The sequence below is a fragment of the Thermochaetoides thermophila genome, assembly GCF_000221225.1.
Source record: "Thermochaetoides thermophila DSM 1495 unplaced genomic scaffold scf7180000011820, whole genome shotgun sequence".
NCBI lineage: Eukaryota > Fungi > Ascomycota > Sordariomycetes > Sordariales > Chaetomiaceae > Thermochaetoides > Thermochaetoides thermophila.
Window position 1 is genome coordinate 515,255 of NW_006383036.1, and position 25,237 is coordinate 540,491.

The following is a 25,237-nucleotide window of genomic DNA, read 5'->3' on the forward strand; positions in this document are numbered from 1 at the left end:
TCTCTCTCTCTCTCTCTCTCTCTCTCTCTCTCTCTCTCTCTCTTTTTTTTTATTTTTTATTTTTTTGTTAGCAACCTTGAGCCGTTAGCCATGGCCCCCTCGTCTAAGAACGCTACGCCGTCCAACAAGGACCGCCGGAAGTCTGGCATTGCTGCTGCCGGTAACGGCAATGCTGCCGCTTCTTCCAAGATCGTCACCCTTAAGGTGACTCCCGAGAGGCTGCGTGCTATCTTCGACCCCGACATTCTTATGGAAGATGCGCCTGCCAGCAAGGCCTCGCCCGCTGCCGCCAACTCTAACACCGAGAACGCTACCGAATCGAATCCCAATTCTCCTTCTGCTAGCACTCCGGCCGGCCAGTCCGTCATGGGTCCGCCTGCTGAGGGCCCCAAGAAGAAGGGTGTCAAGCGCGGTGCCGCTGCACTTGGCCCGAACGGCGAGCCCAAGCCTCGCGGCAAGCCTGGTCCCAAGAAGAAGCAGAGACTGTAAGTCATATCGATCGACTATTCTGTTTCCAGCAATCGCTAACAATTCCCAGTGAGGACGGCACCATCGTCGAGGAACCTTCTCGCAAGCTCGGCCCCAAGGCGAACCAAGGCGCTATCAATGCCGGTCTGCGAGCTCTCGATCGCTCAGGCAAGCCCTGCCGCAAGTGGACGCGCGGCACTTTCCAGATGAAGAGCTTCACTGGCGTGGTCTGGGAGATTCCTCGCTGGACGGCTCCACCGCGTCCGAAGCCCGAGACCGCTGCCCCTGATGACGCCGCGGCCACGGTCGCTGTCAACGGCAACGGCGCGACTCCGGCCTCGACTGCCGCTGACAACAACAGCAATAAGGAGAACAACAACCCATCGATTGCGGCAGCCAAGGTCGAGGACGCCAGCAGCCAGACGGCGGTTAAGAGCGAGATGAGCACTGGCAGCGGCGACATCGAGATGCAGAGCGTCGCCCCCAGCATCGCGCCGTCCCCGGCTCCTGTGCCGATTGCCGTTGCTTAGATAGCTGACGCTATCGCTGACGATGACTACGGTGATTTGGTCCAAGTCGGCGAGCAGATGCTTCGAAGCTTTGTTCACTTTTCTGCTTCATCTTTGATTCTTCGGCTTGTCCTTTGCTTCAACCCTGGGGTTTTCTTTATTAACTACCTACGGGAGGGACTTGCTTTCTTCGACTCATACATGTTCGGGGCATATCTAGAGCAACAAAAAACTAGGTGTTTGGGGCGTGTTGGGAATGTGTAATATCCATGGAAAGTTCTTTGGGATCTGGGCAAAATGGGTAAGGAAACGGGGAGGGATGGACGGATTCAGGCTTTGTTTTTCATCATTGATGCCTGAGACATGATTGTCATCATCTCTTCATACCCACTACTTTGGTGGATGCAACAATAAAGGGCTTTCTGAATAAGAAAGCTGGCTGAATGGGTAGGCATGGCGTTCGGAGTACTGGAGATTAGGACTAGGTAAACCTACTTTACTATTGCTGTTATTATTTATTGCCTACAGACTCTTATTATTGGCCAATAGGGGTGGTCTCTCCGGGGAGGGTCTGCCCTTTTAGCGGCTTGTACGATTAATACATTACTATTACATGCGTCTGTTGAGGAGAGGTTTTTTTTTTTGTAATTGTCATGGACTTTGGTGTTAAGGGGAAATATGTAGAAGCTTTAATCTGTTGTCTGACAAGCTGTCTGTTCGATTTCACCCTCGAAGCTGTTGGTGGGTGATATGTCTGGACCGTTCGAAAGGCCAAAGTGCAGGCGCAGTCGTCTTTAGACGGCTTTACGGATAAAATTTTTTTTTTTTTTTGCTTGATCCCCTCACGTTTTTTTTGGTTTGTCCCTTTCAGATCTGCCTAGCATGCATGCATTCTTTTATCTTTCCAAGACCAAACACATGACCAGCTTCATCCAAGGTTAGGTTGGCACGGATTGGGTGGAGTGCAGCAGCAACGTGATCCTATGGCAGATGGGGGATGATGAGCAAATATCTCATCGATGGTGCCTGATTGTCCCAGTTCCAGTTCTGGTTCCAGTGCCATCAGCCACGGAAAATTTCCAGCTGGGCCGACTCCTAAAATTGCATTCTTCTTTGGCACGTTGCAATCAGTCATTAACTGTGACAGAGTGAAGTCGCAGACAAACGGAGAGTTCCTGGCGTCGGATCGGAAGCAAGCAGCTCCGTCCCAGTTACTAGGTTGGTTTCTGCCTGAGGCGAAAACTCAGCCTGATTCAAGCGCTCCGATTGGTTGATTGCTCTCCATTAATTAGCTAAGCCGGAAAGGTGCTCGATGGCCCGTGCGCACTCTGCTGTCAGCCCCATGATCTTCTGTTTTTGGACAGCCGGTTCCTCCTCCCACTGTGGGCAGCGACCCCCCATTGACCCCACTGTCCCACTGTCCCACTCCTCCTCCTCTATGGTGTTGTCACAGCAGGCAAGTCGACCTGTGACTGAGCAAGGTGCTGCTCCAGGAAAAGAGCTTCGGCATGTTCACCATCGAGTGAATGCTGTGTGCCCGATTATGAGCTGCCAGTCTGTCTGTCTGCTGCAGAGTGAAGTAGAGAATAGTGAAGCAAAGTGCCCTATCGTGCCCTATCAGTGTCGCATCTGCCAACGTCTCACGGACAAGCCCGATCGGACTGCGACTTCTGTCATCTGACGATCACATTGAGAGAGAGGCGAGAAAGTTCACTCAGGAAGGGACCGAGCTTGAGCCATCCAGCGTTATCCATTGAATCCGAAATCCCACCACTTGGAATCAAGCGGCCTCAGAATTCCCGTCTATTCCAATCGTCGAAAGGCTAGAGGATAAGAAATAACTTTGGAAACGGGTTGTGTATCGGGAACGACCTTTTTGGCCGATTGGGCGCGATTGCACATGATTCTCTCAGCTGCATTCCTGAGGTCCATATCCTGGGCTCACAAAACGCCTGTTGTCCGTGGCCTATAGACATATCCAATCTTTTTAGTGCCATCTACATCTGCCATCCAGCTGCCCTGTCCTTGCGCCGCCATGCTCGGCTTTCCGTCATTTACCTCGGGGTGTTGAATTTATAAAAATTCCAGATTTTTTTTTCTGCTGCTGTCAACTGCAAGTCGGTAAAAGGCGAAACAGTTTGGTCTCCATCACCGGAGGCCCATCCATCAAGTCTAGTTTGACACTTAACTCCAGTTGTGTGGAGGAAGCACAGGCAGCGTGCAGTTTGGTGTTCGAGAGACCCCCATCCCAGCATCGATGACATAGTGACGCCGAGGACACGATTAGACTCAGCAGGGCCCCCGAAGTCCCTGTGACTCTCAACTTTGCTGTGAGCCTGCCACAACATTTGACGCCCATCCTCGAAACATTAGCCAAAATTAAGCAACCACCAAGACAGTGATCTCTCCAACAAACTCACACTAACCACATCATTCACCTGCGTTGCGTTCTCGAAACGCCAGGAACCTGCCAGCCTATCTCCACAGCGCCCACAGCCAACCCCAACCGCGGACCTGCCACTCCCAACGTCGGCTCTGGTCCCGCCTAAGGCAGCGTGCAGCAGCGTCACCAGATCAAAAGCGACAGAAACAAGACCGTGACCCTGGTCAGATATTGCACAACACCAGTGCAGTGCAGTGCAGAAGGTGTTTTCCGGACACTGGGGCATTGAGAATTGGCATTGACATTGACACTAGGGCTGGGACATTGAGAGCTGCCCCGCCTGCAGCGCCAGATAGCAGACGTCCATTCGATCCACGAGCCCACGACCCCGAGCCACAAGTTCAGCCGAACGACTGACCGCCTGCGAGCTTGGCTGAGTGCTGCGTGCTTGGACTACACCCTTGACGCAACCCAGCAGGCCACTGACGCTGACGGAAGCTTGCAAGCTACCCGCTTTGCCCACCTATCCCGACATCAGACATCCGACGTTGACAAGGGCCCTCAGCCATCAGTGCCATCCTATCCTGCATCCAGCAGCCATTCTGTTGCGGCCCTCGTCTGAGCGGCCCTGCAGCAGCGCCAATCTCATCTATCCAACCCCTCCAGCCCATACAACCCATCCATCCCGCCTACCCGTGACCACTATTCCCTATTCCCCTATGACGAACCCATATCAGCAACAGCATGGCCCGCTGGCCTTCCCCGGCGGAGACTCGCTAGCCTCATCCGGCATGCCGCCACTCAGCAGCACCCGCCGGCCGTCCTATGCATCCGTTGTATCCGGCGGGCCCCCGGCCTCCTCGTCGTCTCGCCCCGCCCGTTCCTCCGGTTTCTCCCACCTGCTAAACCCCACGCCCGATACCGAGCACCAGCAACCACACCAGACATCGCAGCAGCAGTCCCCGCTGAGGAACATCACCGGCTTTCTCGGAGCCTACGGCTCAGATTCCGTGTTTCAGACTTCATCCTCTTCGTCTGCCGCCGCCACCGCCACCGCCGGCTCGAGTAGTAGCGGTGCCAATACCAATAACAACACATCAGAGTGGTCGTCCCGGCCGCCGCGAACCGGTTTCCCACATTTCTCGCGCGCCTTCGATCTCTATATGAATAAAGAACCGCTGTTTCCGTCCGGGAGTTTCTCCGGCGGCCCGGAGGAGGTCCGGTTCTCGCTGGCGAACCCGATGCCCAATATCACGAATACAGGGTTTCTGGCTCCGTCATACCTAAGGGGAACAATCTACCTGCAGAAGCTGGAGGAACAGCATCGGGCGAAGCTCCAGGCTGAGAGGGAGGGCCGACTCGCGGCCAAAGGCCAGACTTCTTCGGTCTCGTCTTCGACGCCGTCACGGTTGGCGAGTAATGGGAGTGGGTTGAACCTCGCGGGGGGGTATGGGAGTAAATCGGCTTCGGGGACAAGTTCCAATACATCAGGAGCGCCGTCATTACATAGGGGAGGCCATGTCTACGATCCGGTGGAGAGGCAAACAAGCGGAAGCAATACCAACAGCAACGGGGGATCTAGCAGCAGCTCAGGGTACAGCAACAACAACTCCGCGGCCGACGACGATGAAGACATCGCGCCGTTACCCTCACGCTGGAACAAGGATGACAAAGACGCCGCGCTCGAGGTGTTGGGCGACGGCTACGAGGTGCGGCATACGGGTCGGCAGATGAGCGAGCACGAGGCGAGCGCCATCCGCGCCGACCACTATGTGTCACCATCGCTTGGTGTTTACTATTTCGAAGTTACGGTGCTCAATAAGAAGAAGGAAAAGACGCCGATTGCGATCGGGCTGGCGACAAAGGAGGTGAATTTGGGGAGGGCCCCCGGCTGGGAGCCCGGCTCGTGGGGGTATCATGGAGATGATGGACGGACGTTTCATGCGCAGAATGATGGGAAGCCGTATGATAAACCGTATGGTTCGGGGGATGTGGTTGGGTGTTTGGTGAATTTTAGGCTGGGGCAGATTTTGTTCACGAGGAATGGGCAGGAGTTACGTATGTTACACAACCTACCCTTTAACCACCTTTCTTTTCTTTTCTTTTCTTTTCTTTTCTTTTCTTTTCTTTTCTTTTCTTTTCTTGTTTTGTTTTGAGTGAGGTTGCTGACGGAGAGACAGCGGTTGCGCACCACTTTGACCTTAAGAACATCAAGGGGAAGTTATATCCCGTTGTTGGTATGAAGAAGAAGGATGATCATATCTTGGCCAACTTTGGCCAGATGCCGTTTCAGTTTGATATCGATGGTTACATGAAGGTACGTGAATGAGCTGTTTGGGGGACAGCATTTTTCTTGACGTGTTGCCGTCAAAGCGCTTGGACTGGAAGCAACGCAATTGTCCATTGTGACTGCTGAGTTGAGTCTGAGCGATGGTCTTATCTCAGGCTGCAAGTGCGGTCTGCTTACCCCAAAACCTCAGTTGACTCTTTTCTTGTAATTTTATTTGCGTTACACTTTCCTTCGTCTATCATCACTGCCCTGCTTGTTGGTCTACGTTGCATCACTATGGAGCATCAACGTACAGAGCCGCTCTCGGAGTCACCGGAGCAGCAGGAGACGGAGGAGCAGACGCTATTGGAAAAGAAGAAGTTGGTCAGGAGTGCATTGCTAAAACATCATTTCACCTTCCCGCAGAAACAACGAAACATGATTCAGGACGCTATCCGAAAGGTGGATGCCACCCGCTTGGCTCCCGTGTTCAAGACGGAGACCGAGCTGGCTGATCAGATGGTAAGCACATGAGATGATAGCTCCGTTCGGGTGAATCTGACGTTCGTCCAGGTCCTCCAATACCTCCTCCACGATGGGTACATGGAGACAGCGCAGGCCCTCGCCGAGGAACTACGTGCCGAGCGCGAGGCTCTCCAACATAACTGCGGCGCGCAGGCCTCTTCCTCCGCCGCCGCCTCTCACATCAACGTGCAGCCTGACGAAGGCGCCACCAACCGCCAGCGCATCCGCGAGGCTGTTTTGGATGGCGATATTGATTTGGCCTTTAAGCTGTGCGAGACATATTATCCCGACGTGCTCAAGGAGAACAAGGATGTTTATTTCCACCTCAGGTGCAGGAAGTTCATTGAGATGATTCGCAAGGAGGCTGAACTCAGATTGGCGTTGGAAGAGGGTCCGGCAGCAGGCAGGAGAGGTGTAGGTCGTGTGTCCTCTTCGTGTCAGCAAGCCGATGATAAGGACGAGGAGATGCTTGATGAGGACGACGATACCGCCGCCGCCGCCGCACATGGCAACGAGGACCAGGACGAGGAAATGTCCGGCATTACGGAGGCCAGTGGCATCAGCGCGTCGGAAGGTGTTGGCGTCGCGACGGCGAGCAGCACCGCTGCGTCGAGGGCCGCTGCTGGGACTTCTGGCGCCGGGGCATCTACGGTGGATATGGAGGGGCTTAGCAAGCTCTCGCAGGACGTGCTTACGTATGGCATGGAACTGCAGAATGAGTTTCCGGAGTGGGATGAGGACAAGCATCGGCAGTTGGATGAGATTATGGCGCTCATTGCGTATCCTAATCCGCTTAGGGTTAAGGAAGTGGCGCATATGCTGGATGTGTCGGCGCGCACGCAGGTTGCGGAGGCGCTGAATCGGGCTATTATGGGTATGCTTTCACTCCTCCCCTCTCTTACATTTTATCGTGGCATGGGTGCTAACAATATACAGCTTCTCTCGGCCGCAACTCCCGCTCAGCCCTCGAAAACCTCTGGTGTCAAACTACCATCCTGCTCGACGAGATGCGCAAGGATGGAGGCGACGGCGCGTTCATTTCCATCCGCAAACTCATTGACGAAATTCCTGGCTGCGAACACCAACCGAGTCACAATCAGGGGTTTAGCTTCGGCTTTGGACTGTTTGGTCTGCAGGGTGGTGCTGAGCCGTCTGGAGCTGGGACTGGGGCTGAGGATGGGAATGGAACGAGGAATGGGGAGGGAGCACAAGAAGGGCAGAGGAGGGGGAGGGGAGTTACGGTTGAGGATGCGGTTGAAATGAGCGAGTGAATAGGATGGATGGGATAAGGAGTTACGTTTTTATTGGTGATTGGGGGGTAGGTTAGGGTTTTTTTTTTTTTTCGCTGCTAGTCTCGGTTCTCTTGGTCTCTCTTCGCTTCTTCTTCTCATCGCTCTCATCATCATCATCTCATCATGCTGGCTGGTGGTTGATGGTTCATCAAAGGCTGAGTGGCTGTGTGGTTGCCTGAATTGCTTGCCTAATACTTACTAGCTCACATCATCAGCCTTCTGTCGCCTGGTATACGCACATACCTAGGTATCATGGAACTAACTGGTCGACGTAGGGGCGGCATGCAGGCTAGCAGGTGATTGACAGACGGACAAACAGACAAGCTGGTAGGCAGGTAGGACAGGTGGCACCTAGGTGATTTCTGGCCTTCTTGACCATGACACATATGCATACATACATACAGACATAACGTAAATCCTCACTTGGGTTGCATTACATAGTGGTGATTTCCTTCATGGTTTGGTGTCGATGTGGGGTTTGGTGGTGGTATGAAGGGGGTGGTTGGTTGATCTTCGGGGGATTGATTCGTTGTGGTCAAGGGCATTGTAATATGCTGGTTTCCATCTTTCTCTGGGATTTCCTTATGGTCGGTTGAAGTCTTCTCCTTTTTTTTTCTATAGCTTTCTTTGAAACTTCTCCCCCTGTTCTTAAGTAGTTAATCGACATAGATGGCTTCCTGACTGAAACTTCAACTACGGGGTTGTCTTTGCTCTATTATCTACTTTATTCTGAGTCCTGATCCCCTCTCCCTCTCCCTCTTCCTCTCCCTTTCTTAAAGATACGGGGGTGCTTTAGTTGATCGGTAATATATTTTCTTGCTTGGTTTTATTCTGTAAAGTGGTGATTCCGTAGGCTTGTGTTGGGCACTGTTAAGCTTTGTTAAGAAGTTGTTAGCTTCAGGTACGATCAGTCAAACTGCAGCATTATCGCCCATTACCGATATGTACCAAGACATATTGGGAAACCGACGTACCTACCAAGGTATGTTCAGCCAAAAATATGTACTCGAGATAGTCATTCATCCGTATTTTTTTTCTTCTTTTCTCGGTTTCGCCTTTGTTACCTTTTACTTCGCCTCTTCTTCTTTCCTTCTTATCTTTCTGTCCTCCTTTTCCTTATCTCTCTCTTGCCGAATCCACAATAGTCCTCTTGTCTATTTGGTCCATGGACTGGAAAGGCAATGATAATAGGCAACTGCTTTTCGTGGGTACGGTTTGCTTTTCCAGTTTTTGTTTTCGGTGTCGCGGTTCAGGTAACAGTTCGGCCGGGCCATTCGGGCGATCAAGCAGGAACGCTTCAGCCTCCTTGTCTCCCCCCCCCCCCCGGGGAAAACTTCATCTCAGTAGTCATCTTCCGGTACGAAGCGAGCGTCAAATGTTCTTATTTTTTTTTCGTTTATACACAGACAGAATATGGGTATCTATAATAATCCTTTTTCTCTATCCCAGCACAATCCGATCCTACCCATTCTATACTGTCTTTCATTCCTGGTCTCATTACATCACAACTACCATTCCCTTTTCCCATCCCACTCCGGCCAAGCCCTCGCCAAGATCCGCTCCCTATGTCTCGCCAGCTCCCCATTCCCGGCTTGCTTGACCATCTCCCCTAGCAACACTTTTCCGTCTCCTTGACTCACTTCCTCTGGCTTTTTAGAGGAGAACGATGAGTCAGAAGACATAAACTCCACCATAACCTGCGTATATCCAAACACCGCCGCGTCAAACTCACTCGGCACCTCGCTCCCAAAGAACCATCCCTCTTCACTCTCCCTCAAAACCTGACATAACCCCTCCATCGCCTGCTTCGCATCATGCCAAATCTCCTCGAACTCAACCATCTTCTCTAGCGCCTCTCCTGCCACACCTGATGTGCCCCTCCCCAAGGAGGAGACAATTTCTTCCGTGGCCGCGAGACGGAGTTGTCTTTTTAGTGACGAGCGGACGAGTGAGTTGGAGGAGGAGGGGAGGAGGTAGAGTTTCTCGAGGAGGGAGGAATATGCTGGGGTGAGGTAGAGGGCTGCGAGCCAGGCATTGCGGAGGTGCAGGGTTAGGAGGGGAAGGTAAGCTTCTGGACGTAAGGGGCCGTTTTTGGGGGTGGGTAAAGAGGGGAGGACGTGTTCTGGGGGGGAGTGTTCGGTGATGTATTGGGGGATATGGGACGCGGGGATCGGGGTTGTTAGAGAGGTCGAGCTTGTTCTGGGGGGTAATAAGAATGGCAATGAGCCGGAGGGAGAGGCATGGTTTGTTGAGGGGAGGGTGCGGAAGGGGATCTTTGCCAGTCGCAGGAGTGTCTGTTCCCAAATGTCAGCCTACACTCTCTTCTAAAAATTAATTGATGATCTAAACGAACCTGCCACTTTAAACACCCCGGGTTATAACTCGGAAATCCCGTCCGTGCATCCTCCTCTGTACAAAATAAATAAAGCGTTGGTAGGTCGCTTGTCGTCAGGTGCTCTGCGCGCTCAGGCAAGCCATTGGCTTCGTATGTCCGCAGGGGAAATGTGTCAAATAAGACCTGCAGCGGCCGCGGGATGGGGATCTTGCGCCAGGGCTGGGTGTAGGGCGGCGCTTGGGAGGTCATGGCGTGAGCTGCCCCGTCATAGGATAGCAGTTGTGCGACGGTGAGGGTGGTGATGAAAGTGGGAAGTGTGGACTGTGAGACGCGGCGGCAAAGGGCGTGGCTTGGCGCGTGGAATCGAAGTGGGCAAGTGTGGATGGTGGGTGGGCGGGTGAGGCTTGGGCTGCTGGTGTGACGGATGGGGCAATCCGCTTACCTTGCAGTGGGACAATCACCGTTTGGTTGGTCTGTGCGTCTTCTACCTTGACAATTGTTAGGGTTTTGCTTCAAGGAATGTCTTGGCTTCAAAGAGGTCATACACATCTCAGGGACTCAACTATCTCACTCTCATGTTACAACACCCAACTTGCTCTGCTTAGGTTAATTATTTTCCAGATGTGTAATTCATAAGGATGACAAGCTCAAAATGACAGCTCATCCCACAAGCACAAGAATTATGCAGCCATCTCCAGGCCGTCCAGCCTGAATGCAACTCAAGGCTCAAACCACGGCTCGGAGATTTCTGGAAGACTTCCGGACGCGAGCAGACAAGACACGACAAGACAAGATCAAGCGAGATCTGCAGTCGCCTTGCAGCAAGCAGGGTGCCGCCATCCGATCGCCAGAGAGATCGGGACACATCCGTCTCTTTCGACCATCCTGGTCCTGGGCTGTTGGTCCTCTTTGGGTGCCAGCGACCGGTCGACCGTTGAGCAACCGTTGCAGAGCAATGGAAGCGAGAACAGCTCGCCCCAGCAGCATGGCCTGATATTTTCCGGATTCAAGCCCATATTTTCCCGGCCAAGCTTCCATCTTTTTTCTTGCTCTCACCCGGCTCGCCGCTGGTATATGGAGTCTTTTGTCTTTGATTCGGGATGAAGTCGCCACTATCTCGACATACCTACCATACCATACCTATCCACGGAGCACGCCCGACGAGGTCGGTTGCGCTGTCAGACGGCTAAATGCCCCGGGACGAGACAACGAAGTATAACGGCGGATGACAACACGACGTGCCTGCCCAGTGGGGAAGGTGTTGGCCTAGCCTGCTCGGTCAGTATAAGCGAGTTGGGAAAGTCGACGTTGTTCGCTGCTGTTGCGGCAGGGCGAGATGAATTCCGGGATTGAAAGCAGCGGATTGAGCGTAGGCTGCCATCAACTTGATGAAGTGATGCTAAGGTTATCCGGCCCTACTACTCTGCGGCGAGGCTGTGGAGGCCCGGATACACTCGCCCGAGCCGCGGCCACATGTGAAGCTGTGGTCTCTATCAGAACATGTTTATCTATCCGGCGGTTGTAATGATCGGATAGCGCACCAGCTGGCGCGGGTAGGCCTCGGGATGGTTGCAACAAGACAGGACGCGGCAGGCGGACGAAGGGGCCGAAGACAATGATGCAAGCAACTTACTACACCCTCCCGCCTGCTGCCTGCGGCTCCGCGACCCATGCCATATGGATACATATCCCGTAAACTCTCAAGATTTCCCAGTACGGCAGCAACAGGCGATCAGCAGCGTCCAGCCGCTAGCCTAGGTGCCTACCTACGGCGTTGCCCACGTACCTGGAGGCACAGGCTCCGAGGATTCCCGCAAGCATTGCGCTGGCTTGGCAGCGGGCTGACCAGCAAGGTACTGTCCCTGGTGAGTCGTTGGCACTGTCGATTACACCATTACCCCGGACTAGGGCCGTACGATAAAACATCTCCAAAGTTCTCCAATCGTGTGTGTTCCCCCGGAAGAAGGCCGGCGCAGCGGAGACCCCGAACGGTGTCTGAGCACTGAGCACGCAAAGGAGACAAGCGGTGATACCCCCGGACCGAACGGATATGCGTCGGCGCTACTTGCTTGTGAGGAGCTGAGCTGAAGGGATCGCAAGCAAGGCTACATGCTGTTGGTTGGTTTCATGGCAAAACTCTCCGGAGTAGGGATAGCCTCGGCAGTGGCGGCGGACACAAGCCAACTTTTTTTTTTTTTTCTGGGGCTGATATGGGGACGATGACACGATAGCGACAGCGTCTTCGCTGGTGTTTATGCAAGCGTCATGGATTCGAGAAGCACTCTCTGTGTGGGAGGGAGAGGCCTGAGTCACCGCGATAAGAGAGACATGCAAGATAGCGTAAGGCCAGGCTGTTGCATGCATCAACAGCGTGGACGCAAGCAACAGCAACAACGGCGGTCTGCGTCGCCCATCTGCCGAGAGTGGCCTGCTCTGCGCTTCACCCATGTGGAAGGGCAATTTGCACTACAGCTGCTGCTGCCCTCTAAAAGGATGTCATCACTCTCACCCGGGAAAAGATGTGTCCTGGAGCAGCAAGCAAAAAGATGCGCCGCGAGCGGACCCCATCCCATCTCACCTTGCATCGGACCCCATCGTCCTGCCCCCATCACAGAGTGGGGGGGGAGGAAGGTTTCGTTCGGCACCAGCGGCCCCAGTAACAAGCGTGTTACAAGCGGGGCATCAGTGGGCCGCATGCTTGGCTTTGGCTTGGCGTTCGCTCTATGCGGGCATGGGCGCCGATCCTTTCCTCTTCCAGGGCAAAACGGCTCCTCGGTCCTGAGAACCGAGTCTGTCGCGAGGTACCCCCGAGGTACCCGCGAGGTACACTGCCAGCTGGACCCCACATGCAAGCAGCAGCGGGCAAGCATGGCCGGCGGCCGAGAACGAGCCCACATGGAGTGGATGGCGTGCGGGTGGTAGTGGTGGTGGTGGACACGGCATCCGCCATCCATGATGCTTGATCGATGATTTGCTTGACAAGGATGGGGGGCAGAGATAAAGCCGACAGGGCTGACTGGAAGAGCGGGAGAATATAAGAAAAAGACGAAAAAAAAGTTTCAAGGTCGGGCCGTTTGAGGGTCGCGCGATCGTGCGTGTGTTTCGAATTGGATTACTTATACCCCGAATATCCCAGCTTTGCTTCCGTCTCGTTGTTCTGTCGTTTGTTGTCCTGTTCTGTTTGGACAGCACTTCACTCACATCCCACGCCCGCAAACAGTAATATATTACTTTTACTCCTGACTTACCGACTCCCTACGGCAACCCTCCTCCGGTTCCAGTCTCTATTGGATTGGACCCCGCAACGCGATATCCATTATCCGTCTATATCGAACTCCGACCAGCCAGACAGTTAGCATCGCGTGACCTGGCAGACGCAAATTCCAGGGCTCGACGGGAAACATAAGTGAGGGGTCAAGCACTTTAGACTCAGCCTGATAGTGGTCCTGCGTTCTCGCCTCTGCACTCTCCCGCGCTTTCGCAAGGCCGTCCACTCGTCGCGGTGGTCTAAGACCGAATTGCCGGCGCATACTACCGTACCTGCCGTATACTCTTGCACGTGAGACCGACCAGTCAAGGCAGCCCCTCTTCTCGGAGGGTTGGGACCGATTCTCGTCATAATTACAATTAGGGTCCTTCTGGCCCCGGACTGCCTGCGATCTGCTCTGAGGAACTCGAACATCTTCTCGGCGGTACATCCCCCCGCCTCTCTGAAGAGCAGCCTCGCCTTCACGAGCCTAATTTTTCAATTATCTCACCTCTCTAAACCAATCAAACCTACACCAAACAAAAATGAACGCCTACACCTCCTCTCCTACAACCTCCACAACCGCCTCCTCAAGCCAACAATCCCCCGTCTCGTTGAGCAGTAGTAGCGGGGGTGTCGCGGCCCTGAACAAACTGGTCCCGCAGCCGCCCGCCACACAAAGGACTACATCGAGCAGCACGGAGCCGTACCTCAGAGACTTTACGCTGGTCGCAGAGGCGGCGAAACGAGCACAGATGGCGGTATTGATGAGGGATTTCGAGGGGATTGGCCTGTCATAAGCGTTGTCTTTCTCGAGATCTCAACCGGTTGGGGATGTGGCAGATGCTGTGTGTTGTCCAACGTCCAGAGAAGAGGAAGGGGGTACATAGACGTCTGGATGCTATAGACGTCAAGCTGTCATCGATCGTTGTCAGTGGGGTCTGGGATTTGGAAGGGTTGTCTCCTCTCTTATTTCAGTGTTTGTGATCTGGGATCTGGTTTTGGCTTTACGTTTCGGTTTGGGTTTGGGTCATAAGAATTGGGATAGGTTCGGTTGGGTTGAGGATACCATGCATGTACGGGAGCTTGGTTTAGGAGCGTCAGAGGGGATTCTAATACTTTGGAATAGGGGGAAGTGTATGGACAGGCCGAGCATGGTCCGGCATTAAGGCATACCGGTAGTTCTGTTTATATACAGACGGTCCATAGACGGGATAATGATGAAGGGGTATTGATAATCGAATTTTGTTTCTGTCGTTGCCTCAGGCCAAGTGTGAAAGACGTGTGATAGCGATTTGCTGTTCTCAAGACGTACCGAGACTAGAGCATTACGATTCAGGTCCAACTCTGAGTACACCTTCGCGGCTCGTCAGGGATGGAAAGACATACTTAATGGCATCAATCCAGAAGTAGTTTATCGCCATCAGCTGTCCTTGACCTAGGCATGGAAGGTGTAATGATCAGATTCATCTCCCACGTTTCCCATCAGACTGGACAGTGGACAGGTCCATTATGCTGGTCAAGCTTCGCAAAGGGATATCTCCCAGCCCTCGACCATTTCTCACTGGACAAACTGCTTCACCAGGAATTGCAAAACAAACAAACAAACAAAACATCAATCAAAACCCTAAATTCCTCAAACCCCAACCCCCCCCCCTACTTCCCTAGATCTTACTCTGCAAACTGACCCCCCCATCCACTCGAATTGTCGCGCCATTCACAAACCCACCTGCCTTACTCGCCAAAAACAAACAAGCACCTCCCACATCACTTGGTAAGCCAATCCTCCCAAGCGGATTCGCCGCCCTTATCTCCTCGCCAAACGTCTTCAGCGTATGCGCCATCATCTTACTCGGGAACGGCCCACACGCCAGTGTGTTGCTCGTAATCCCCCTCGGCCCCAGCTCCACGGCCAAATGCCGCGACAGGTGGTGCAGACCGGCTTTGGAGCTGCTGTACGCGAAGGTGGGCAGCTTGGGCACGCGGATGCCGTCGATACTGCCGATGTGGATGAGACGCGCGGGGTCGACGATGACGCCGTCGGCGGAGCGGACGGCTGCCGCCTCGAGAAGAGGCGTGAGCAACTGGGTAAGGGTGAATACGCGATGGAGGTTCAGAGTCAGGAGCTTAGTCCACGCGCTGTCGGGGTACTTCTCATACTCCTCGCCCCAGGTCGCGCCGGAGTTGTTGACCAGCACGTGGAGTTTGGATTCACGCTTCTTGAGCTCCTCGGCAAGGCGCTTGCAGTCGTCCAGTGAGGCCAGGTTCGCGGGGATGGCGATGGCCTGGCCGGAGGAGGGTTTGCCGGGGAGGGCGTTAAGCTCGGCGGCTGCGGCGTCGCAGGCCTTGCCGTCGCGCGAGGCGATGTACACGCGGGCGCCGTTCCTCACAAAGGCTTCGGAGATCATCCGGCCAATGCCCTTGGCACCGCCAGTGACGAGGACGACTTTGTCCTGGCAGATTGTTAGTGGGCTGATTTTACATCGCGGGGATACGGAGCGACGTACCTTGACGGAGAAAAGCGACTCCAGATCCATTGTGAATGTTTCGCCTGGGGTAGAGTTACAGAAATGCTACACCAAAGTTGATGAGAAAGAAACGCAGTTGAACCGGAGAGCAAGGTTGAAGTAGCAACTTAAGGCAAAGCCGGATGTTGATGTCCGGGACATGTCAGCCCGGAGCCGAGCCGAGGCATCTTCGGTGCCGGGTCCAGCGCAAGGGATCCGCCGCCAGAGGGAACACTCCGATTGGCTAGGGCCTGATTAAAGTGGACAGCTAGCCGTTGTGGGGTTAGCGTAGTCTGGGGAGGTCTGGGGCTTGGGTGTGAGGGACGACGACAACTTTGGAGACGAGATCTTGAAGAGCATTTAATACGAGAGTCGAGAGATCTATCGAGTACCTCCTTCTGGAGTGACATGATTTTGCCAAAGAAGTGGAACAGGGCATATAAACTTTCCAGTACTGTTCTACCCTGGTCTTATCCCGCGGTATATCTAAGTCATAACAGCAGATACGGGAACATTCCTCACGCGCGAAGCTGGCAAGAGTGAAAGGCGCGCGCCAAAGCCGTCAGCGAGAAGGACAAGCTCGTCTAGCATCCCAACCGAATTCCATGTTCATTCAATTCATGACGACCTGCCAGGTACACTCAATGTAAAGAATATCCATCTATAAACCCCCTCTTCCCTACAATTTTGCATTTTAATCACTCTTCCTCCTCAACGAATTATAATGCTCCCCCAGACTATAATCATGCCTATAGTATGCCAACCAAATCGTCTCTCTCTCCTCATCGTCACCCCCCTCCATTGGAGACACAGTCTCAACCCTCCCCTCCTGCACAACCTTAATCTCAACTCCATATGCCGTCGCTAGCGCCAACAATTCCACCTGCCCGCCCCACTCTCCCGTATCCCGTATCTTCCTTACATACTCCTCGAAATCCCCCTCCACAAACCCCTCAAATACGTCCCTGTGTCGAACCAACCTCTCGGCAGCTGCCCTTCTCACAATCTTATAAGGCGGCTCCTTTTTCCCCTCTCCGTCTTCCGGTAGAGGCGCAACGCCCTTGTACAGATCGATTGCCTGGTCGGCTAGGGCATCGGCAATGGCCGCGAACATGCAGTGCCCGTCCGGCTCGATCGGTTGCTCGACGAGACCATGTAGATCAAAAACCGGCTGCATGGCCTGGCGTTCGCGCGCGCGCTGGTCAGGCATGGCGGCGGCTTCGGCTTCGGCTTGGGCCATGAGAGCTTCGGTCTGGGCTTGTTTGCGGGCGAGGCGTTCTTTGTGGCGGTTGCGTTTCTTTTTGGGCTGCTGCTGCTGCTGCTGCTGCTGCTGTTGTTGTTGTTGTTGTTGTTGTTGTTGCGGTTCGGGTTGAGGCTTCTGTGCTGGCGCCGGTGCCGGCGCAGGAACCTCATCGTCGAGCTTGACCTCCTTTATACCGTCCACAAGCTCATCCTCCTGCTCCGCAGCCTCCTCAGACAGCCCTAGTTTCCTCCTCAACTCCCCCATTTCCCTCTGCTGTCTGTCTCGCAACTCCCACTCCATTCGAGCACACTCGTCGTTTATGAAGTTTCTTGTCTTTTTTGTCGCGTTCCGCTTCTTGTTTGCGATGCGGGACTGCAGCTCGCGCTGTTCCTTTATGTGGCGAGCTTCCATTTGTTCGAGGGTTTCTTTCCCCTCGGTTGGGGTAGGTTCGGTGCCGTTGGGGAGGCCATTGGGTTCAGGGGCGGCGCCGTTCGATTCGGGGGAGATGAGCAACGTGTTGAGGTCGGATGGAGAGTCGCCTGGTGGGGGAGTTGGTTGGGACTTTGAATTTGATTTTGATTTGGAGCCCATTGTGATGATTGTCAGGGTAGGTGTAGTCGTGGTTGTCTCCGCTTGTAGCGATGGCGAGAATAGACGAGCTGCTCGTGGCTCCCTTGGTCAATGGGTTGTTGAAGAACCGAGTTTTCTGCTGTCGGAAGAATTGGGCGACTTCGAAATGTCAGACGAGCAGCTGTTCTGAGCGATTACGTAGGTCGACGGTGCAGTTGCCGATTTCTTTCTGAATGATGTAGCAGGTAACTGGCAGGCTATACCGCAAGATGCGCGGATGGCAGGCAATTCGGTCTCGAAAGTCGTGCAACGAAGAACGCGCTGTTCGCGAAACACAATCGCGCTTCAAAGTAGGGTGTTTGAAGTTGGCAGGGCTGCCAGGGCACAGGCGCTGGGACCCAAATTGATGGCGGGGCTGGGCGATAACGGGGCGCGGGGCAAACGGTTGTGCTGGAGCCAGGGTTAGGGTTATAGTGACTTTGAAAGATTCAGTCAACATGAGAAATTACCCACTTTCCCAGCTCAACAAAAAGTCGACCAACTCTACTTAGTCAACTTTATACAGTCGACCCTACTTAGTTAGCCCTGCTTAGTAAACTTCATCTAGTCGAGTTTACTGAGTTAACTCTTTAAAGTAGACTACTGAGTCAACCCTACTCAGTTAACCCTAGTTAGTCGACTTTAAAACAAAACTAACTTTCCACAGTGGACTTCTCTTGGTTTGCTTTGTGTTAACTATGTTTCTTACTCGACTTTTCCATACCTGATCATCCACCAAATTTAACCGACTAACTAGCTAGCTCTTAACCAAATTGCATCTGAAATATTGCATCTTAACTCCAGCACATACATCGCAGGGAGGAGATATACACATATGAACCGCTACTTTGTCTTCCATTTTTCTAATCCTACCCTGCTTAAAGAACCTAGCACTAACTAACCCCTCTTTTCCCCTGATACGTTTGATCAAGAAAAGTAAAACTATTATACTATACAAAACAGAGGAGAGTCGCAAAAAGAGGAAAGGAAACAAAACAACACGGCAGTGTGATATCAAAACGTGACTTCAAAACGTGCCAATAATGAGCGACGTGAAGACCAAAAACGACCATCCCCTTCCTCAAGACATGATATATATAGTACACACACCTTATTTTTACCAGTTGGTTAAGAGTAGTAAAGAAAAAGTCAGTCCCAACCAGACAGAACCGAAAACCAAAAACCCGCCACCGAAAAGAAGCGAAGTGAGATGAGAGAACAGAGAAAAAGGGAAGGGGGAAAAGAAAACGCTGTAGCGACAGCCATACGCCCGCCTTTCTCTCTCAGTAGCAGGGCTATGGTATATAACGTTGGCCAACCAACAAACAAGGAAAGCAAGGGGGGAAAGAACCTGTCAAAGAGCGACTTGTTATACAACCTTTTCTTTAACTCGCTTATTCACTCATTCCTCACGTGTCCGAGTCTCCTCACCCTCAGCCTCCCCTTCAACCTCTTCCCCCACCTCTTCACTCTCTTCCTCCGTCCAAACCATCGCTTGAAGGCCCCCTAAAACCCCCCAAATGGATCCCCCACAAACCACTCCCCGGCAACAACTTCCCCATCTCCATCTTTACTCTGATAACTATCCCTCTTTCTCTCACTCACATGCGCGCCCCTCCCCCACCCGGCACGTCGACTCCATTCTCTTGAGCGTCTGTGCGCGAGCAATGTGCTGCTGCCCAGCCGAGTGAAGTCACTTTCGTAGCCGTATTCTGTGGCCGACATGGACATTGAGTAGGGGGATAAAGGTTCGGGGTGATCGTAGCGACTGAACGAGAGGGGGGAGATGAAAGCTTCCATGCGGACTGTGCCGACTGCGTCAAACATATTCCCGTTACCGCTGTTCATGGTGGTAGTGTTATTCCTCGAGGAGAACGTATCCACGGTGCGTAAGCTGCCTGTGCCGGTGCCCGTACCGGTCGTGCCCCACGTGAGAGATCCCGAATTGCTAAACACCTCCGAGCCAGCGGTGCTGTTCGTCGCGGTGTGATACCCTGTGCCGCCTCCCATCGGGCCCGAGAAGCCACGGAAGGAAAGTGGCGGGGGTATATGTCCGCCGGTGTTACTCCTCTTCCTGCCATGCACCACCCCGGGGGAGTGATAATGCATCAAGTTGGCCGTCCTGTCCAAGAACCTAGGCACAGAAGGTGGTTCGGCCGCGTCGCGGGACATGTCCCTTGCATGAGCGGGCAACTGATACACGTCTGGCATTGGGGGCCTGTACGTTGGGATACTCGGCGGCGCGCTGTCAATTGTCGGCGAAGGTTCCGGGGGCGGGATCGCCGGCGAGGCCAAGGGTTGCTCGTGTACTGTCTGTTGCTGTTGCTGCGCCTTCTTATTATCATGATGATGGCTGAGCGCAAACCCAGCCTTAGCCTTCGTCAACCGGATCGAATCTCTTATCGGTCTTCTCTTCGGCTTCGGCAGCTCGTATTCCGGCGGCGGGGGCACAACCTGCTGCTCCTGATGCTTCCGTTCCTGTTGCTTCCCGCTCTTCGCGTTCGAGGCCGGATATGGCTGCGGCAAAGGCAGCGCCAACGTCTCCGGAATAGCCTGGTTCGAATGCGCCAAAAACGACAGCGCCGTCAGCCAGATATAATGCCTCTCGGCACTGACGGCTGTAAACTTCAACGCCCTCTGCGGCGTCAAGATGAGGATACTCCGATTAAACAACGGTCCGGCCCCCTTCGGCGGCGGATTATCGTCCTTAACATCCAGCACTGACTGAATCGCGAGCTTCCTTCCCGCCTTCCCCAGCAAAGCATTATTCGACGTGGGTTGCTTGCTAGACCACAAAATGGCCCTTTCGTACGGCGCAAGCCACACCCACCGCCTATGCCGGTCGTTGCTGCTGTCATCGCGGTTTCCATCACCCACACTAAAGGACTTCCTCCTCCTGACATACTTGAACATCCACTCGCCAACCATCGTCTGCGCGATGGCATCCACCACCGTCGTCGGCTGCCCTCCGCTAGCATTCCACGACCCAGCATGCGACGCAGACCCGGTATCCCCCGTCGTAGCGGTCGTCGTGCTCGGCTGCGAGCGATGGCCCCTCCAGCGCGACCATCCGTCTCTTGTCGCAGGCAAGGAACCACCGTAATCGCTCATCATGGGCGGCAGACCCGGACTTTCCAGTGCGCTGCTCGCGGCAGGCGAGAACGGTGGCGGCGAGCGCGATGTCCTCCTCCTCGGCCTCGTGCGCACCCCGATCCCCGCCGTCCTCGCCTTTCGGATGCTCCCAGCCCGATAATGACTGCGGATCGAGCTCCTCCTAGTCCAAGCATCCGAGCCACGGCTGGGGGTCCTGACCTCCGCTGCAGGCGCAGTCCAACTAACAGGCGGCTTAGCCCTACTACTCGCCCTCTGCGGAATCGGGAAGGGCGGCTCGCGAGCATGGTCCGTCAGACTAGGACTCCTCGCCCTAGCATGAGTAGCGATGCCATTCTGAATCAGCGCCGTCTTCCTCATATAGCTGCCCGACATCCTATTCGCCCCGCCAGAAGTAAGCATGGACGCCCCCCTTCCCCTCCTCGACGAACTCCTCCTCGCCACACCCATACCCTCCTCCTCAAGCGAATCCAAATCTTCCAACGCCTTCACAAACCTCGCGCTCTGTGCCTTAGGCGACAACGTCTCGGACACTGACCCCATGGAACTCCTCTTCCCTGCCTTCACACTTCCATTCTGCGGCCTCGGCGCCGACAACGCAGTCTTCCACTCTGAGTCAGACACATCCGCGTCCCCGGCCAAAAATTCATCCCCATCATCCGAGTCATCACCAAATCCCGCAAAGAGGGAGCTGATCCTTGGGGGACGACGTATCGGTGCACGGACGTGGGATGATAAGGGTCCGTCGTCGTTGTTGCCGGGGTACATGTCGTGGGTTGTGGAATCCTTGGACCAGATAGAGGCCGGCGACGCCAACGGGGGGGAGACGGGCGCGTCGGAGGTGAAGCTGCGCTTGGTGGCCAGGCGGCGCGGATTTCTCGGGGGCAGGTTGCCCGGGACGGGGGAGAATTGTTTGGTCTCATCGCCCTCGGCGACCTCGGCGGCCGGGGATGACGGTCTGGACTTGATAGCAGAAGGATGAAGATGAGGAGGCAGCTTCGCCAGTCTCAAATCAACCCTAATCTCCTCCGTCTGCATGCCCGACGTGACATACGGTACAGCCGGCAGACTAACCTGGCACCCAAAGTCCTTGCACAACGGCGGCAGGAGATGCTCCCTGCCAGGAGTACTCGGCCTGCTCGAAGGCGGAATAATGCTGATCGTCGGAATGGGCAACCCCATCGCCAGATTCGCCGCCGTCAGCGGTACAGGCACATCCTCGGTCTGCGTCGAAGCCGATACCATCTCGGCCTTGGGCGTCGGCGCGGGCGTCGGCGCAGGCGTCGGCTCCTGGAAGGGCACGGGCATGCGTGGCGTCTTGGGCGGGCTAAGCGGCTCATCAATAGTCTGACACGAACCGTTGACCATCAAGCCGGGCATCTCCTTCGCCTTGATAGCCAGCGGCGAGTGGCCGATGTGCACACGCTTCTTACGCTGGTTGGCCTCGACCTCGGGCGTCGGGGTCTCTGACCGCGGCGGACTGTCAACGTCAAAGAGCCTAGCCACACGCTGCACAAACGACGTAGCCGTCTTCTCCGGCGGGGTAGCCGGCTTCGGGGGTGAGAGAGGCGAGATAGACGAGACAGGCGATTTGGGAGAGACGGGGGAAGCCTTAGGCGACGGCGGCGGCGAGTACTGAATGCCGGTATCAACATACACCGGCCTGGGAGCCGGCTCCTCCGCCTTCTTAATGACGGCGCTCTCCAGCTTCTCCAGCGCAGCCGGGTTGAACACCAGCTTTCCTCTCGTAACGCTCCCAACGCGCATAACACTGTCGCTGCTGAGCTGGCGCTGGTGTCTTGATGCATAACTGTCCCGACTGAAATGCCGGAAGTTGGTCCCATTCGAGAGCACACTCTCCCTTCCTCCATAATCACTATCCTCATCCAGATTCCCCAGCTCATCCGCCAACGACGCGCCATTCGCCTTAATCATGCTCGCCGCGACCGAGAAGCGAATGCTATTCGTCAGACTGAGCGTCCTCACACTGGCGGTGTCGCTGCCCTTGACGCTTTCCTCGCCGTCGCTCTCCTGTGCCTTGGCCTGCGCGGCCTGGAAGGCAGCGACCTCCTCGAGCACAGCTTTCAACCTTGTCTCGGCGACATGTACCCTGCGATCCAACTTCCTCTTTTCCTCTTCCCACTCCTCTTTCTCCTTTGCCCACTGCTTGTGCACGCGGTCAGAGTCCTCCTCCAAGCTCTTAAGCTTCTTTTGTGTCGTCTCCAACCGCTTCCTGGTCTCATTGACCAACTCAACTGCCTCATCACGTTCTTTAGCCAGCTCCGCAAACGCCGACGAGGTACCGCCCTCTAACAAAGACAGTTGTCTCTTCAACGAGCGGCTCTCCTTGCCCATAGATGACAAACTCGCTTGCAGCGCCTCCGACTCCTCGCGCGCCGCATGCAGCGAGGACTCCAAACTCTCAATCAGCTTCAGCTTCTCTTCCTGATCCCGGCGCAGGGAGAGTATCTCTGAAACTAGGCTGGCATGCAGGGTCGGCGTAAACCGGCGCGGGTCGAGGATACTTATGCTCTCGTCCAGGGCAGCATCTTTTTCGCGGGATTGTCGCTTGGAGCTCTTCTCGCCTGGCACTGGAGGTGGTGACCGGGACTTGCCCTTTTTCCCGGGCGGCGTGCGCGAGCGGCGGGATTTGCGTGAGCCGCGCGATGCGCTGCGCGACAGGTCCGGCATAGAGGAGGCCGGGCCGGGTGATTCGTACTCCGTCTCCCAGACGTCGGTCATGGTGATATGTGCGGGTGTTGTAAAACACTAGTTGTTGAGTGGATACCAGTCGAATACTTAGGCCATCTCACAGCTCATATCGCGGCAGCTTGTAAGTCGTTAGGAGCTCCAACCTCGATGATCCCCCTGTTCTCGTCGGCCTATACCAGAGCTCCTCCAAACGGTGTTTCAACCTGACGCAGGTCGGCCGGGATCAACGCGATTGAAACGTCCGTATAATTCGGTTCGGCAACAGTTTTAAGAGAACCAAACTTTTAGTGAGCGTCTTTAGGATCGCACTTCGAAAAAAATCCTTATGAAGGGAAAAAAAAATATAATAAAAAAGGTCCTTGTCGTCGCACGTGGCGCGTGTCGTCGCTCAATTGACGTCGAGGCACAGGCCAGATTTACCCCTATAGCATGAGTACTAAGAAACAATAAAATCTAAGCCAAGCCCGGCATTGGCGACTTGTTGGTTTGGTGTTGCAAGTGATTGCAGTGGTGGTGTGCACGAGTGTACCAGTATCCGAAGAGGACCAGACAGTCGGCGCTGCACACCTCAGGAGAAGGTTCTCATGCAATACGGGGCGAACTGTGTTATCAATATAACGGCGTGGTGGTGTGAATCTCACTCGATCGAAATCGAATTATGCAGATCGACCCGGGCGGATGGTCTCGTGTTGTCTACGGTTCGTGTACCAGCGGGAACCAGTGCCAGCGCTTCTAGAACACCGAACTGAACGACTGTAAGGCTGCTGTGTTGCAAAGCACGCCAGCTCCAGTCAGTCAGACTGCGTGATGTTGTGGCATCCGCCGGGGGGGGAGGGGGCGGGCGGCGAAGCTTTGGAGAGAGGGTCTCGTGGCACGTGGCACGTACGTACCTGTACCTTACCGTTGAGCACAACAGCGTCGAGTCAAGTCAAGTTACTGCCGCGGCAGTTAAAAAAATAACGAACGAATGAGTGTTGATAGAAAACGAATGTAGAAAACGATAAAAAAAAATTGTTTGCGGCGAGAGACAACAATCGGAGTATCACAGCGCGGCGCGATGAAGTCGAAGTTGTAAAAAAAAAAAAAAAAACCGGCTCCGGCGAAAGGGAATGGAAGCGAAGTAAACACCTGAGGAAAGCAAAACTTTCCTTCGAAAGCTCCTTCTTGAGTATCTGTTCCCTTTTTCCTTTCGAACAAACACAAATCAACAAAGCAGGAGCGAGCGTCCCGGTCTCCAGCAGATAATGGATCCTTTGGGTCTTAGTCGTTGGGATGGAGTCGCAGCTGAGTCGAGACTCGACCTTGGGCAATCCGTTTACTCGATGTCGTCGTCGGTCGTAAGGTGAGTCGTGCGCAAGGAAAGTAGCTTGTCGACCAGCTTGCTGCTTGCTCTCTTGTCGCACCTCCCAATTGACGATGCCCTCCAAATATTGAAGGGGGGCAATGGTCAGGCTTGTCGCTGTTGGTGGTGGTGCAAAGAGAAGCACAAACACAACACAACACAACCACAACAACCAGACAACGAAAGAAAGAAGCAACAGAAGAAACAAAACACAACCCCAACACCAAAAGGTGTGCCCGAACAGGTGAAAATGGAATTGTCCGTACAGACCCTTGGCGCCGGTGTTGCTGATACCCTGGACGAAGTGGATGGGAAAAGGAAGGACTGGGGTCACTTCTGTTATGAGGGCTCCACTTTTGCGACGAGACCCGTCCGATCAGCACGCTCTGTGCTACGGGAACGCGAGCGACGAGGGGGATTGAGATCACGGAGGACTCCCTAGTCCCTGTCTCTTTTTGTCTTTTTTTTTTTGCTGACTGTTGGCTCCTCTTTTTTGTGCTTGGCACTGGGGTTTTGGCATGATGAATTCGAGGCAGCGCTCCCTCTTTTCCCTCTCTCGTTATCCATCCACTGGATATCAAACAAGTTCCCCCCTCCTCTTCAGGCCAGAGGCCGCACCATTAGGGGTGTGAGCCACTTCTGGGCCGTAACCCGTGGCATGTGGTGTGTAAATGTGGGAGGGTGT

The 25,237-nt window shown here is 54.3% G+C and overlaps 7 protein-coding genes across 7 annotated transcripts; 3 read left to right on the forward strand and 4 right to left on the reverse strand.

Moving 5' to 3' along the window:
• Positions 1-90: 90 nt before the first annotated feature.
• CTHT_0051540 (uncharacterized protein) lies at positions 91-998 on the forward strand (the record flags this gene model as incomplete). Its single annotated transcript, XM_006695432.1, has 2 exons — positions 91-485; positions 539-998. 2 exons carry the CDS (start codon positions 91-93, stop codon positions 996-998), a joined length of 855 nt encoding a protein of 284 aa, XP_006695495.1.
• A 3,081-nt stretch (positions 999-4,079) lies between these two features.
• On the forward strand, positions 4,080-7,425 carry CTHT_0051550 (uncharacterized protein; the record flags this gene model as incomplete). Its single annotated transcript, XM_006695433.1, has 5 exons — positions 4,080-5,418; positions 5,541-5,677; positions 5,948-6,151; positions 6,203-7,028; positions 7,091-7,425. The coding sequence occupies 5 exons, from the start codon at positions 4,080-4,082 to the stop codon at positions 7,423-7,425; spliced, it is 2,841 nt and encodes a 946-aa protein (XP_006695496.1).
• A 1,529-nt stretch (positions 7,426-8,954) lies between these two features.
• Positions 8,955-10,030, reverse strand: CTHT_0051560 (uncharacterized protein; the record flags this gene model as incomplete). Its single annotated transcript, XM_006695434.1, has 2 exons — positions 8,955-9,740; positions 9,800-10,030. 2 exons carry the CDS (start codon positions 10,028-10,030, stop codon positions 8,955-8,957), a joined length of 1,017 nt encoding a protein of 338 aa, XP_006695497.1.
• A 3,543-nt stretch (positions 10,031-13,573) lies between these two features.
• CTHT_0051570 (uncharacterized protein) lies at positions 13,574-13,828 on the forward strand (the record flags this gene model as incomplete). The annotated part of the gene is made up of 1 exon (XM_006695435.1): positions 13,574-13,828. The coding sequence occupies one exon, from the start codon at positions 13,574-13,576 to the stop codon at positions 13,826-13,828; it is 255 nt and encodes an 84-aa protein (XP_006695498.1).
• Positions 13,829-14,692: 864 nt separating this feature from the next.
• On the reverse strand, positions 14,693-15,565 carry CTHT_0051580 (reductase-like protein; the record flags this gene model as incomplete). Its single annotated transcript, XM_006695436.1, has 2 exons — positions 14,693-15,481; positions 15,536-15,565. The coding sequence occupies 2 exons, from the start codon at positions 15,563-15,565 to the stop codon at positions 14,693-14,695; spliced, it is 819 nt and encodes a 272-aa protein (XP_006695499.1).
• A 664-nt stretch (positions 15,566-16,229) lies between these two features.
• CTHT_0051590 (OTU domain-containing protein) lies at positions 16,230-17,369 on the reverse strand (the record flags this gene model as incomplete). The annotated part of the gene is made up of 1 exon (XM_006695437.1): positions 16,230-17,369. The coding sequence occupies one exon, from the start codon at positions 17,367-17,369 to the stop codon at positions 16,230-16,232; it is 1,140 nt and encodes a 379-aa protein (XP_006695500.1).
• A 1,524-nt stretch (positions 17,370-18,893) lies between these two features.
• Positions 18,894-23,240, reverse strand: CTHT_0051600 (putative nuclear migration protein; the record flags this gene model as incomplete). The annotated part of the gene is made up of 1 exon (XM_006695438.1): positions 18,894-23,240. The coding sequence occupies one exon, from the start codon at positions 23,238-23,240 to the stop codon at positions 18,894-18,896; it is 4,347 nt and encodes a 1,448-aa protein (XP_006695501.1).
• Between the last annotated feature and the right edge of the window lie 1,997 nt (positions 23,241-25,237).